Source organism: Ambystoma mexicanum, chromosome 5q (genome assembly GCF_040938575.1).
Source record: "Ambystoma mexicanum isolate Mex_15411 chromosome 5q, UKY_AmexF1_1, whole genome shotgun sequence".
NCBI classification, from domain to species: domain Eukaryota; kingdom Metazoa; phylum Chordata; class Amphibia; order Caudata; family Ambystomatidae; genus Ambystoma; species Ambystoma mexicanum.
In genome coordinates, this window is record NC_090933.1 from 1,301,056,934 (window position 1) to 1,301,071,581 (window position 14,648).

Genomic DNA, 14,648 nt, shown 5'->3' on the forward strand with positions numbered 1-14,648 from the left:
GGGGAGACCGTGCAACCAGGGGATGAGGGGGGAGGGCAGAGCATGCAGCCGGGGGACGAGGGGGGAGGGGAGAGCATGCAGCCGGGGGACGAGGGCGGGAGCATGCAGACTAGGGGGGAGCATGCAGCCTCAGGATGAGGGGGGGGAAGCATACAGCCGTAGGAGAGGGGTGATGAGGGGGGGGGGACGCCCAGCTGGGGACGTGGGGGGGGGGGAATGCAGCCGGGAGATGAGGGGAGAGGGATGGGGAGCGTTCAGCCGGGGGAGAAGAGCGTCCAGCCGGGGGAGGGGGGGGAGAGCGTCCAGCCGGGGGAGGAGGGGGAGAGAGCATCCAGCCGGGGGAGGGGGGAGCATGCAGCCGCAGACAAGGGGACGGGGGGAGCATGCAGCCGCAGACAAGGGGACGGGGGGGGGGGAGCATGCAGCCGCAGACAAGGGGACGGGGGAGCATGCAGCCGCAGACAAGGGGACGGGGGGAGCATGCAGCCGCAGACAAGGGGACGGGGGGAGCATGCAGCCGCAGACAAGGGGACGGGGGGAGCATGCAGCCGCAGACAAGGGGACGGGGGGAGCATGCAGCCGCAGACAAGGGGACGGGGGGAGCATGCAGCCGCAGACAAGGGGACGGGGGGAGCATGCAGCCAGGGACAAGGGGGAGGGGGGTGCATGCAGCCAGGGACAAGGGGGAGGGGGGTGCATGCAGCCAGGGACAAGGGGGAGGGGGGTGCATGCAGCCAGGGACAAGGGGGAGGGGGGAGCATGCAGCCAGGGACAAGGGGGGGGAGCTTGCAGCCGGGGACAAGGGGGGGGAGCTTGCAGCCGGGGACAAGGGGGGGGAGCTTGCAGCCGGGGACAAGGGGGGGGAGCTTGCAGCCGGGGACAAGGGGGGGGAGCTTGCAGCCGGGGACAAGGGGGGGGAGCTTGCAGCCGGGGACAAGGGGGGGAAGCTTGCAGCCAGGGACAAGGGGGGGGGGAGCTTGCAGCCGGGGACAGGGGGGGGGGAGCTTGCAGCCGGGGACAGGGGGGGGGGGAGCTTGCAGCCGGGGACAAGGGGGGGGGAGCTTGCAGCCGGGGACAAGGGGGGGGAGCTTGCAGCCGGGGACAAGGGGGGGAGCTTGCAACCGGGGACAAGGGGGGGGAGCTTGCAACCGGGGACAAGGGGGGGGAGCTTGCAACCGGGGACAAGGGGGTGGGGGGGGGAGCTTGCAGCCGGGGACAAGGGGGTGGGGGAGCTTGCAGCCGGGGACAAGGGGAGGGGGGAAGAGCATGCAGCCGGGGACAAGGGGAGGGGGGAAGAGCATGCAGCCGGGGACAAGGGGAGGGGGGAAGAGCATGCAGCCGGGGACAAGGGGAGGGGGGAAGAGCATGCAGCCGGGGTCAAGGGGAGGGGGGAAGAGCATGCAGCCGGGGTCAAGGGGAGGGGGGAAGAGCATGCAGCCGGGGACAAGGGGAGGGGGGAAGAGCATGCAGCCGGGGACAAGGGGAGGGGGGAAGAGCATGCAGCCGGGGACAAGGGGAGGGGGGAAGAGCATGCAGCCGGGGACAAGGGGAGGGGGGAAGAGCATGCAGCCGGGGACAAGGGGAGGGGGGAAGAGCGTGCAGCCGGGGACAAAGGGAAGGGGGGAAGAGCGTGCAGCCGGGGACAAGGGGAGCGGGGGGGAAGAGCGTGCAGCCGGGGACGAGGGGATAGCGTGCAGCCAGAGATGGGGGGATTGTGCAGCTGCGGATGATGGAGGGCGGGGGGAGCATGCAGCCAGGGGACGAGGGGGGGGGGATCGTGCAGCCGGGGGACGAGGGGGGGAGGGGGACGAGCATGCAGCTGGGAACGAAGAGGGGGATGCAGCCGGGAACAAGGGTGAGCGGGCAGCCAGGCGAGGGGGGGAGAGAGTAGCAGGCGAGGGGGGGCGAGAGTAGCAGGGAAGGGGGCGAGTGTAGCAGGGAAGGGGGCGAGTGTAGCAGGGAAGGGGGCGAGTGTAGCAGGGAAGGGGGCGAGTGTAGCAGGGAAGGGGGCGAGTGTAGCAGGGAAGGGGGCGAGTGTAGCAGGGAAGGGGGCGAGTGTAGCAGGGAAGGGGGCGAGTGTAGCAGGGAAGGGGGCGAGTGTAGCAGGGAAGGGGGCGAGTGTAGCAGGGAAGGGGGCGAGTGTAGCAGGGAAGGGGGCGAGTGTAGCAGGGAAGGGGGCGAGTGTAGCAGGGAAGGGGGCGAGTGTAGCAGGGAAGGGGGCGAGTGTAGCAGGGAAGGGGGCGAGTGTAGCAGGGAAGGGGGCGAGTGTAGCAGGGAAGGGGGCGAGTGTAGCAGGGAAGGGGGCGAGTGTAGCAGGGAAGGGGGCGAGTGTAGCAGGGAAGGGGGAGAGTGTAGCAGGGAAGGGGGAGAGTGTAGCAGGGAAGGGGGAGAGTGTAGCAGGGAAGGGGGCGAGTGTAGCAGGGAAGGGGGCGAGTGTAGCAGGGAAGGGGGCGAGTGTAGCAGGGAAGGGGGCGAGTGTAGCAGGGAAGGGGGCGAGTGTAGCAGGGAAGGGGGCGAGTGTAGCAGGGAAGGGGGCGAGTGTAGCAGGGAAGGGGGCGAGTGTAGCAGGGAAGGGGGCGAGTGTAGCAGGGAAGGGGGCGAGTGTAGCAGGGAAGGGGGCGAGTGTAGCAGGGAAGGGGGCGAGTAGCAGGGAAGGGGGAGAGTAGCAGGGAAGGGGGAGAGTAGCAGGGAAGGGGGCGAGTGTAGCAGGGAAGGGGGAGAGTGTAGCAGGGAAGGGGGAGAGTGTAGCAGGGAAGGGGGAGAGTGTAGCAGGGAAGGGGGAGAGTGTAGCAGGGAAGGGGGAGAGAGTAGCAGGGAAGGGGGAGAGAGTAGCAGGGAAGGGGGAGAGAGTAGCAGGGAAGGGGGAGAGTGTAGCAGGGAAGGGGGAGAGTGTAGCAGGGAAGGGGGAGAGTGTAGCAGGGAAGGGGGAGAGTGTAGCAGGGAAGGGGGAGAGTGTAGCAGGGAAGGGGGAGAGTGTAGCAGGGAAGGGGGAGAGTGTAGCAGGGAAGGGGGAGAGTGTAGCAGGGAAGGGGGAGAGTGTAGCAGGGAAGGGGGAGAGTGTAGCAGGGAAGGGGGAGAGTGTAGCAGGGAAGGGGAGAGTGTAGTAGGGACGGGGGAGAGTGTAGTAGGGAAGGGGGAGAGTAGTAGTGGGAGAGTGTAGCAGTGGGAGGTGGGGGGGGGGAAGAGTAATAATATTCTGTTTTAACATAAAACCTACAACCCTGCAAAAAACGTAGGTATATCCTGGAAAGCTGCTAAAAAACATGTATAACGCGGCAACAGAATCCCTGTGTTAAGAAGAAGGTATGTATATAAGTACAACAGTGTTCGAAATTGAGCGGAGCGGAGAGCTATTTGGCTCTTCCTTGTAGACTAGAAGAGCCTGGCTATCTTGACATCAACAGTTACCAGGAGCTACTTTTGGCTCCCAAGTCCAACTGATGCCAATCACACACAGCTATGGTAATGTAACTCTGTGCATTTGGGACACACTATAAATAAGCATTAGTACACAGCTATTTAACATGTAAAGCATCATAGGTCATTAAAATAAGCACAATGTAACTAACGTTTGCATTTTATGTTGAAGGCATGCCATGTACTAGCTCCTGGTTCCCCAGTGGTAACTTCTGGTCACTGGTTAATGCCGGATACCCAGGAGCTGCTTTAGCTCTTGCTTATCTAACCTTAATTTCGATCCCTGGTGCAATCAGTAGGTTTTTGGGCTCTGTGTTCACTAAAGAAATGTTTGCCAGAACAGTTACCTCAATTACAGATTTGCAGCGGATAGGTAAGACTACACTATTGTAGAGAGTCACCTCGAAAAGAGGATATTGTCTGTGGATACCAACCTGATTGAGCGACAGGTGAAAAAGACAATCCTCTTAAGTTTCTTGTTATAGAAGAAGTAGTTAAACGACCATAGGCTCCCCTCCTCTCCAAAAGGATCAGAATCAAGATCTGGGTTATAGCTGAAAGAAAATCCAAAAATGTTTTATACACAGACGAAAAGAATTACCAGCAAATGAACATAGTAACCATTTTAGTTTAAGAAAAAAACAGGTAGCAAAACATGTACAGGGTGCAGAGTTAAACAATGGTTAGGACAAGCTACAAGAGTCACAAGCTTAGACGATTCCTGGTCATTTCATAAATACTTAACTGCCCCCTCGATAGAAATCAATTTAAGCTAACTGTTTATCAGGACTAGTAAAACACCATATGTTTACCATTCACTCTCTAAAAAGAAACAACATCGGGCTTACCAACCGGAATAACCTTGGGCACAGTAGCCCAACCTTTAGAATTAAGCAAGCATGGACCAAGCTAATAGTTTGTACACAAACTTGGGGAGATTGAAACATTTTGTGGGGAAAGCAGACTGTGACAAAGTGTGCATGATTGTGAAAATAGATGAATTCGTAGGGTACGGTGCTGCCGGAGGGATGAAATTAAGATTTTGAAGATAGATTAATGAATTCAAGTTTCAAGGTGTAGGAGAAGTGACGGAATAATTAATGCGATAGAGGACTGAATTATTGAATAGGCATGTAAGAATGGATAGTGGAGGCTGGGTGAATCCAAGAAATTGTGACAGGCAAATAAGAGCAGCAGTGTAAAGCGCACGTCACTCAACCCCCACCAACTGTTTCGTGGGATGGCTAGAAAGCTTGAGCATGTGCGACCCTATGTATGGTATGAGAGTCAAGGTGTATGTGCCAACTCAAAGCCAGGAACAGCGATGAGAGCTTTCAGCAGCCAACAGTTAGAATTTGTGGAGAGTGAATTGTGCGCCTCATCTGCTCATACTACCAAAGGCAATGCCCTAGAACATGTCAAGTTGACACTATTCTGCCGTACCAACACAGGGGAAGCTTTTTGTGCCAGGGGGCACACCTGTGGGGGCATAGATATTCTAAATGAGTCCATGGTGTTGAGTACATAATAAGTTAAAATTGTCAATTTTCAGCAGAATTTATGGAGAAAAAAAATCAATAAAAATAAAAGGGATACAAAAGAATAACTACCATCGGGGTCAGTCAGTTGAGATGAAAAAAAAAAATCTAATAGACACCACATAGGAACCTTTTACACAATGTTCATGATATCTATGCCTACAATATGCCAGAATTCCCAATGTAAAACAGGTGCACAGGCCATCACACGCACATTCTCAAGTCATAGGATTCTGTGCACATGCTAACATTTTCAGACAGAATTCCATATTCTGTGTCCCACTTTATGGGACCACTAAATCTTGGTCTTCTCGACTCTTACCTTACTTTGTGATCAGAGAGACTGCTATTAAAACACCTCTGCCACTTTCATAGGTGATGGGAGCTTTTGAAGCACCTGCCATAGATGAAAGGTTTTTCTAGCTGGGCTCTGTTACTGTAAACGTTAAAGGATATTTGTACCGCGCATTATCACCACCGGAGTGGTCCCCTGGCACTCTGCCGGCTCTGAAAATAGAAGGGGGTTAGTTAGTGGGAATGAGCGGGAAAAGTGCAAGAGAGCAGTGATGTGTGGTTGGCAGCCGCTACCCGGTTAACACTGTTCGCTGAGCTTGGGGTGCTTTCCGGTCGGTAGCCGCTGTGTACTGTTGTGCGAGTCTATTTGTTTTGTTGCGGTGTAGTGACGTTTGAGGTTTGTTGTGCTATAGGGTTGCGGTTGGTTAGAGTTTGAGAGATTGTTAGTGGGTTGGTTATTGGCATCGCTGTCTAGAACTGATGTGCTAAATATCCACGCTCTTTCTAGATGTGGAGTGTGAATATCTCTGCATTTCTATCTAGATCCGCTACTGGCTAATATTCACACTCCTTTCTATACATATGACGCCCACCAATATTCACAAATGTGGCACTGGCCCACCCTCAAAATCTTGTCTATATGTGAAGCAAGCTAGTATTCATAATTCTATCTAAATCTGGTGGTCTTTTGTCTTTGATCAAGTGTCTTCTTTTGGCTACTGGATGGCCTTCCTGGGTTGCTGCAGTGTTGTTTCCCGCTTGGTACAAGCACAAGTGCCTTAGTTGCCCACAAGAGTGGGGGGGACCATTATTATTTTGCTCCAGCTTCGCTTGTCCGCTGTCACCCACAACTGCTGCTCTCGTGCTGGGACCAGTCTGTTGGCTGACCTCTGTCCTCCTGGTGCCTTACTCATTGCTGTTTCAACTTCAAGGTCATTGTCCTGGGTACGTAGATTAGTCTTCCTTTAGTTCGTCCGAGTCAAAGCTGATCCGGGTTCAAGGCCTAGAGTACCAGATCCCATCTCCAAAACTGTTGAAACCTTTAGGTTACCGGGTTCTCCTGCATCCTCCAAACCTATTCTTATGCAATGGACCCTGAGAGTACGTGTCCCCAGGTTAGGGCAGAATCACACAGTTCTTTTTTCTGCCTTTTGTTCTCTGCCTTAAGACCCCCAAGAAAGGGAACCACAACAGTACTGCAGTGTCCACTCTTAGTCACGTGGCTACGCTGGCAGCTTTGTGTTCTATTCATTTATTTATTTTAATTCTTATAACGTGTGCATGCCCGTAGGCCACAGGGCGCACAAAAAACAGAGACAGACAACAAGAGAGAGAAAGCAGGATCAGAAAGGGTCATAAGGATTACTCCATGTTAAAAAGGTAGGTTTTTATGGCTTTTTTAAATAGGAGGTCTTTTTTGATTTGCCGCAGCCCTGCCGGCAGAGCATTCCCAAGTAGAGGGGCCTGAACATCAAGCCTGGTGGTTCCAAATTTTGCGGTCTTAAATCTGGGGGAAGCAAGGACTGTGGCAGAGGATGAACGAAGATTTCTTCCATTGCTCTTGATGTTAATGCGTTCAGACAAGTAGATGGGACTGCTGAAAGAGAGGCATTTATGTGTCTTAGTGAGCATTTTATGTGTAATGCGATGTTAGACTGGCAGCCAATGAAGCTTCTTCCTAAAGATGGAGATATGGGTGCGACGAGATTGAGTGAAGATGGTCCGCACGGCATTGTTCTGGGCCACTTGTTAGGATTGGATATTTGCGGTAGTAGTACCAGACAATAGGCTATTGCCATAGTCCAGTCTGGAGTTTATCAACGCCGTGGATAGAAGAGCACAGTTTTCGGCTGTTAGAAATGGACGGATGTAATTGATTCGCTTATTGATCAGTCCGCTGCTAGACCCGACTAAAACATGCGGCTTCATGGATAATTTGTCATCGAAGACAACTCCAGAGTTTTTTTTACCTTCCTCTGGACTGTGATGATGTTGCCTGCAATAAGGAAGTTGGAGTAATCAGTATCTAGTTTGCTCCGGGTGTTCTTGGAGGATACTATCATTAGTTTGGTTTTATTGTTGTTTAAGGCTAGAGAGTTACAAGCCATCCAATCCTGGATGGCTTTGTGGCTATTATTGATGGCCTCAACATCATTTCTGTACTAACCACTAAGCTGTATGACCACCCGTTTGTCGTCTGTGTAGTAGGTATACTGAACACCAAGTTTGTTTAAGAGGTCCAAGAAAGGGCGAATGAACAAATTAAAAAGCAGTGGAGACAGGCAGGTGCCTTATGGGACACCACAGGTTTGAGAGATAGGAGTGGTTACTTCCTACACAAACCCTAACCATGCGAGGGCATAGAAAGGAGGCGATCCAGTTAGATGCCATCGAGGAACAATTTGCGACCTCGCCGAGCCTCGTCACTAGTAAGCTGATCTACCAGATCAAAGGCTGTGGAGAGGTCAAGAAGCATCAGTAGTGCGGCTTGATTCTTGTCAGCAATGCTCGCCAGTGTGGATTTAAGGGCGAGCATGGCTGTTTCAGTACCATGCTGAGCCCTATAACCCGACTGTTGAGTGTCGAGGATCTTGTGTTCTTCAACATGAGCCTGGAGTTGTTTGTAGGCCAGTTTGTCCAGTATCGCCAGTATAAAGGCACGTTGGTTATTGGCCTATAATTATCCTTATTGGTGGGGTCTACATTTTCTTTTTTCAGCAAGGGTGTTATCCAAGCTGATTTTAGCACATCTGGATGACCTACACCTAGTACAGGGTTTGAATTACCAGGCGCAGGTATTTACTTGGCCCCTGGTGTCGCGTATTCAGTGCCTGGCAGTCATTTTACACTTTGATCCCAGGTTCTTCCATCAGTGCCTGCTTTGTGATGCTCAAGTGCAATTTACAAAATGGCCCCTAGATGGCAGAAGTGGTGAGAAGAATATCGTACAGGGAAAGGCATGTACGTAGTGTAACCAATAGCCCAGCACAGTAGAGAAACTCTGCACACATACCTCCCGCGCAGTTCTATGTTGAAATATCTCCAGGAAAATGTAGTGATGTGAAAAAGTAGTCAGCAAAAAAGGTGTTTTAAAAATGTAAAGTTTGAAAATGTTGCAAGTGATCAGGCCGACCAAAAAGCTATTTTTAAATACAGAAAAGTGCAAGTCTGTAATCCCAACAATGAACCAAACTACTAATATCACCTTTACTTGATTCCTAAAAAACCCACCCTCGACCCAAATGTCCCCACTAACTACCGTCCCATCACCACAGTCCCCTTCTTGTTAAAAATTATTGATAAAATAGCCTACACCCAAATTCAGGACCACCTAGAATAAAACCAATTACTAGGTGCTAGACAATCAGGATTCCGCACTAACCATAGCACAGAAACAGCCCTCCTTGATCTTAAAATACAGATGGATGCTATAAGAGACGCAGGGAAACTATGTATTCTCCTACTATTAGATCTTTCAGCAGCATTTGACCTTGTTGACCACGATAAACTCTGCACCACCCTAGCCAACGACTTTGGTTTCTCTAACGATGCAACATGTTGGATTAAATCCTTCCTAGCTGATCGCACCTCTAGAATCTGTATAGGTAAAGAAGCACTGGACCCCATCCCAGTCCCAATAGGCATAACCCAAGGTTCCTGCCTCTCCCCTGCGCTATACAATGCATACACTAAACTCCTATTCGCAGCATTGGATAACATGGGTGTCATCTATGCCAATTTTGCTGATGACGCCCAAATACTTATACCGCTTTCTGGGAATTACGAGTTAGACACCATCCTAATAAATAACATCTATGCAATCATACAGAAGAACAAGTTACTCTCTTACCTGGTAACATTCTTTCGATGGATGGTCCGACGACGTATTCCATATATCTATGACAGTAATCACCACAGCTGTGCTGCTTTGGAAAATCTTTCGGCGTCTGCGTCGATACGCCGTCCTCAAGGACCTCCTCCGACGGCCGACGTCACTGGATGTTATAAGTAGGACGCACAACGCCTCAGTTGAACAAGTTACTCCTTTCCTGGTAACGTTCTTTCGATGGGATGTTCCTCCGACGTATTCCTTATCTATGATATTTGTATCTCCAGCTTGCTGGCCTCGGAAAAAAAAAAATTCCCAGTAGAGGGCACTGTGCGTCGACGTCCGTCGAGTAGGTGTTCCTCGACAGCCACCGTATCGACGCCGACGTCATCATGCCTATAAATGGCCACGCGCAGCGTCCGTTGCTCAGTTCTGTTTTGTAGAGTAAGGTAGTTATTGCATGAATGGTTACTACCCTTGAAGGAGCATAAGCTGCAATCACAAGGGAAATGTTACTGCGGGGATGGATGGGAGGGGCGATAAGGAATATGTTGGAGGAACATCCCATCGAAAGAACGTTACCAGGTAAGGAGTAACTTGTTCTTCGAAGGGATTGTGTCCTCCGACGTATTCCTTATCTATGATAGACTCCCATAGCAGTGGTATGTAATTGGAGGCGGGAGTAAGAGATGCCCTGTTACTCTTTAAGAATGAACAGAGTGTAACACAGATTTGCCAAATCTAGTCTCTTGACTAGAGGAGGAATCCAGGCTATAAAATTTGGTAAAGGCATGTGCGGACGACCATGTGGCAGCCGCACATATGTCTGTAATTGGTACCCCTCTTTGAAGAGCTGAGGAGGCTGCGATACCCCTGGTCGAATGAGCCCTTAACTTTTAAAGGGGCTCTTTCCCTGCCAGTTTGTAGCATTCCAGAATGGCTAAAATAATCCATCTGGAGATGGTTTGTTTGGTTATTGGTAATCCCAACTTATGTCCTGCGTAACCTATAAAGAGTTGGTCTGCTTGTCTAACTTTAGCAAGTCTACTGATATAAAAACTCAAGGCTCGCTTAGGGTCCAGTCTGTGTAGTCTCTCTTCCTCTTTCCCCGGATGGGGAGGAGGATAGAATGAAGGTAAAGTAATCGTCTGAGTAATGTGAAATTCAGAAACTACCTTTGGGAGCAAGTTAGGCTTCACCTGTAGAACAACTTTGTCCTTGTGAGAAATTGTATGAGGAGGTTTACAAGATAGGGCTTGTATCTCGCTAACCCTTCTAGCAGATGTTAATGCTACCAATAAAACAGTTTTGAGGGTGGGAAACTTCAATGAACAAGAGTGGAGTGGTTCAAAGGGAGCACCCATTAGGAAGTTTAAAACTAGTTTTAAGTCCCATAAGGGAACTTGGAATGGTCTTGGAGGGTAAACATTAGTTCGACCTTTCAGGTATGGTATTACCAATGGAATTTAGAAATACGATGGCTCCTCTGCAGTGCGCTTAAAGATCGATAGCGCTGCGAGATGGCCCTTAATAGTGCCAACTTGAAGGCCTGAATTTGCCAAATAAAGTAAGAAGGATAACACCGCAGGTGTACCACATGAAAAAAGTGTTCGATATTCTTTTCTCTGCACCAGCTGCAAAATGTATTCCAATGGCAGCGGTATAGAGTCTTAGTTGCTGGCCTTCTGGCCGAAAGCAACACCTCCATGACGTCATCTGGAAGGTCCCAATCCTTGTACCTCAACCTTTCAGATACCAAGCGTGAAGGTTGAGGGTCTTGATGGCTGTATGGAGAACCTGACCTCCCTTCGGCGAGAGAAGATCCTCTCTGTACGGTAGACAAATTGGAGGATGGATGGACATGTCCAGAAGGTCTGGGTACCACGTTCTCTTGGCCCAAACCAGGGCAATTAGGATCATGGTCTTCCGAAACCTTCTCAACCTCCTGATCATTTGAGGAATGACAGGGACCGGAGGAAACGCGTACAGAAGTGGGAACTCCCAGTCCACTACGAACGCGTCTCCTAGAGCTCCTCTCGGGGGAAATTCCCTTGAGCAAAATCTGTTGCACTTCCTGTTGATACTGGTGGCGAACAGATCCACTTGAGGGGTTCCCCAAAGGGCGAAGATCTCTTGAAGGACTTCCTGAGCTATCTCCCACTCGTGGGAGACTGTGTTCTGCCTGCTCAGAGCTTCCGCTGTCAAGTTCTTCTCTCCGGCTAGGTGAATTGCCGATAGAGAGATTCCTTCCTAAATTGCCCAAAACCAGAGCTGCATCGCCTCTCTGCACAGTGGCAGTGACCCCTACGCCTCCTATTTTGTTGAGGTAGTGCATGGCCACTGTATTGTCCTTCATTATCAGGACGTTACTCCCCTGTACAGATGGGAGAAAAGCCTTCAGTGCCAGTCTGATGGCTCTCAGCTCCAACAGGTTGATGTGTAGTCTGGACTCCGATGGAGACCAACGACCGCTGATGGTCAAGTCGTTGGCATGGGCTCCCCACCCCGTGAGTGAGGCGTCTGACTACTGTTATCTCCGGCCATGGTTGCCAAAACAGTTCTCCTTTCAAGATGTTCTCTGGAGAGGCCCACCATTGAAGGTCGTGGGCTACCTTGTCCGGAATCCGGAGGAGCTCTGTCATCCTCCCCGAGAATTGTGACCACTGAGTCCTCAGTGCCCATTGAAGGGATCTCATTCTCAGGCGAGCCTCTGGCACAAGGGATATGCAGGATGCCATGAGGCCTAGCAACCTCAAAAAGTCGTAGGCTGGGAGACGTTGGGCATTTTGAAACCTGGTGACTATCTGCAGAATATCTTGAGCCCTCACCTCTGGTGGCGAGGCTTTTCCCAGGGACGTGTCCAGGACTGCTCCAATGAACTGGAGTCTCTGTGATGGTATCATCTGTGACTTCTTTAAATTGAGAGAGAAGCCCAGCTTGTGAAGGAAGTGGCAGACATAATCTAGTTGGATCCGAGCTTGTTCCGAAGAAACTGCTCTGATCAACCAATAGTCCAGGTAGGGGTAGACGTGAATCCCTTCCCTCCATAGACTTGCAGCCACAACAGACATTAGCTTGGTGAAGACCCTCTGGGCGGAGGTCAGCCCAAATGGCAGAACTCGAAATTGATAATGAGAGTTGCCAATTGCGAACCTCAGGTACTTCCTGTGCTTGGGATTGATTGGCACATGGAAATAAGCATCCTGAAGGTCCAGAGATACCAACCAGTCCTGAAGCTGAAGGGCCTGAAGGATCTGAGAGAGAATTACCATCTTGAACTTGTCCTTCCTGAGGAACTTGTTCAATTCTCGCAAGTCTAGGATGGGTCTCAGTCCTCCGTCTTTCTTTGGTATGAGAAAGTAGGGGGGAGTACCAGCCCTTGTTCCTGTTCACTACAGGTACCGGTTCTATGGCACCTTTCTCTAGCAGGTCTACAATTTCCTGCAAGAGGAGCAGATCCGGCACTTTCAGAGAGCTGTTCCCCGGTGGATGGCTCTGAGGGATACGTAGAAAAGGCAGGCAGTAACCTTGGGCAACTGTCTCCAATGCCCAAGCATCTGACGTAATAGCCTGCCATTCCGTCAGATGGTGAGTTAACCTGCCCCCTTACAGGTGTCTTGTGATGGGAGACCTCAGAGTGGTTTGGGAGCGGCTGATGCTGTTGCCGAAGGTAAAGCGGCTCCTGCGGCTTTCTTTCCTTTACCCCGTCCACCACGGGTACATTTTCCTTGGCCTCTTTGAGCCGGCCGTCCTCTGCCTCTTCCATATGAGGAATAATAGCGAAAGGACCTTCCTCTCCAAGAGGATCCTGAGGGACGAAAATTAGTTTGGCAGATTGCAGCCCCTAGTGACTTGGCTGCTGCTTTAGATGTTTGGAAAAAGTGCAAACTGTCATCTGCCTTCTTACCAAACAGGGAAGAGCCGTCAAAGGGCATATTTAACAGTCTGGCCTGTACGTCAGAAGCAAAGCCGGACTTTCTCAACCACGCATGCCTGCGGATTGTGGTACTTGCCGCCATGGCCCTGCTGATACTGTCAGCAGAATCAATGCCAGTTTAAAGGGACTCACATATTGCATCTTTACCATCTCTAAAAATGCGTCCCTTTCTTCTCCTTCCTGGAGGCAGTCAGCCGCTGATGAAGCACACTCCCAAAGAGTATGGCTGAACCTAGCGAGCGTACAAGTCGCGTTAACAGATTTTAAAGCCATGCTACAGGCCGAGAAGACTCTTAGCCATGGCATCATATTTTTTATCATCCCTATCCTGAGCAGTGGGGTATGCAGATGTACTGCCTGATGAAGTTGCAGCCTGGACCACCAGACTCTCTGGAGTTGGGTGCTTAGATAGGTATTCAGGGTCAGCAACAGATACCCTATATTTCTCTGACAACTTCTTGTTAAACGCAGGGACAACTTCAGGAGTTTCCCAGTTGGTTAAAATCTTTCTTTGTAAAGCAGAATGAAAGGGAACCACAGGATGCTCCTGTGGACCTTTATCCAGAATATCTGTGAGGTCATCCTGTTGAAAAACAGGTGAAGGCGCAGACCAACCCATGAACTCCATAATTCTTGACATTAGGGTTGGATAAGGGGTTTCAGCATGCTCCCCTGGGTCTGGTTTGACAAATTCCACTTCTGGGGAAGTGTATAGGCCACTTGCTTCCTGTAATGCATCCTGAAGGTCTTTCAACCTTCTTTCCTCGGAGGCAAAAGTCTCTGGTTCAGGTGATGTGGTCGTCTGCAGCCCAAAAGGCCTTTCTTGATCAGAATCTTCCCCTTCTTCATAAATTGAAGTTAAGGGGGGATGCTCTGGCCTGTGAAATGGTATAAAACCCATCTCTAAAGCAGGGGGAGCCATCATAAGTGGCCTTGAAAAGGTCGATGTCGTTGACGCCGATGTAAAAATCCTCGAAGGCGCTGACAAAGGCGTCGAGAAAACTGGAAGAGGCCTCGAAGAACTCGAGGATCGGAATCCTGCTCGAGGATGTCGACGTTCTCGACGTCGTGTCAGAGGCTCTCGGTGTAACCGTTGGCTGTGGAGTAGCCGTGGGTTTTTCTTTTATCGGCGTCGACTCGATCGACGGATGCGAAGAACTCTTCGATAACGGCGTCGATAGCGCCGATCTATGCTTCGAAGGGGTTTTCGTCGATGGCGTCGAAGATGCTTTACTTCCCGATGGCTCATGGCGCTTTCGGGTCGACTCTTTCGCCGGGTGCTGCGACGTTTAGATTTTTTGGGCTTTCCACCCGGAGTATCACCCTCAGCTGACTTCGAGGGGGTCGAGGCCGCTTTCTCAAAGACGGTTAGCATCTTTTTTCTGAACTCCTCCCACTCAGCCTGAGAGCTGTGCTTTGTGGGGCAATTTACTCTTTCAGGGGAACTAGAAGACGACAAAGGAGATGTTCTACGTCTCTTTTTCGAGTGTCTAGACCTCGACGAGTGGTGGGAGCCACTTCGAGACCTAGACCGAGAATGCTTTCGACGGTGAGGAGACGAATGTCTCGACTCTACCGTGGAAACTTTCGAGGAAGTTAAAACTGTCTTACCTCTCTCGAGCTTCCCCTTACG

General features: G+C 51.0%; 1 protein-coding gene across 4 annotated transcripts in view; it reads right to left on the minus strand.

The window, feature by feature from the left end:
• MAF1 (MAF1 homolog, negative regulator of RNA polymerase III) overlaps nucleotides 1-14,648 on the minus strand; it is a 290,551-nt gene that overhangs the window by 32,748 nt on the left and 243,155 nt on the right. For all 4 annotated transcript variants that reach the window (XM_069621896.1, XM_069621898.1, XM_069621895.1 and 1 more), the window contains exon 6: nucleotides 3,852-3,971. In XM_069621896.1, coding sequence (XP_069477997.1) covers nucleotides 3,852-3,971 — 120 coding nt within the window. The remainder of the gene's footprint in view (nucleotides 1-3,851; nucleotides 3,972-14,648) is intronic.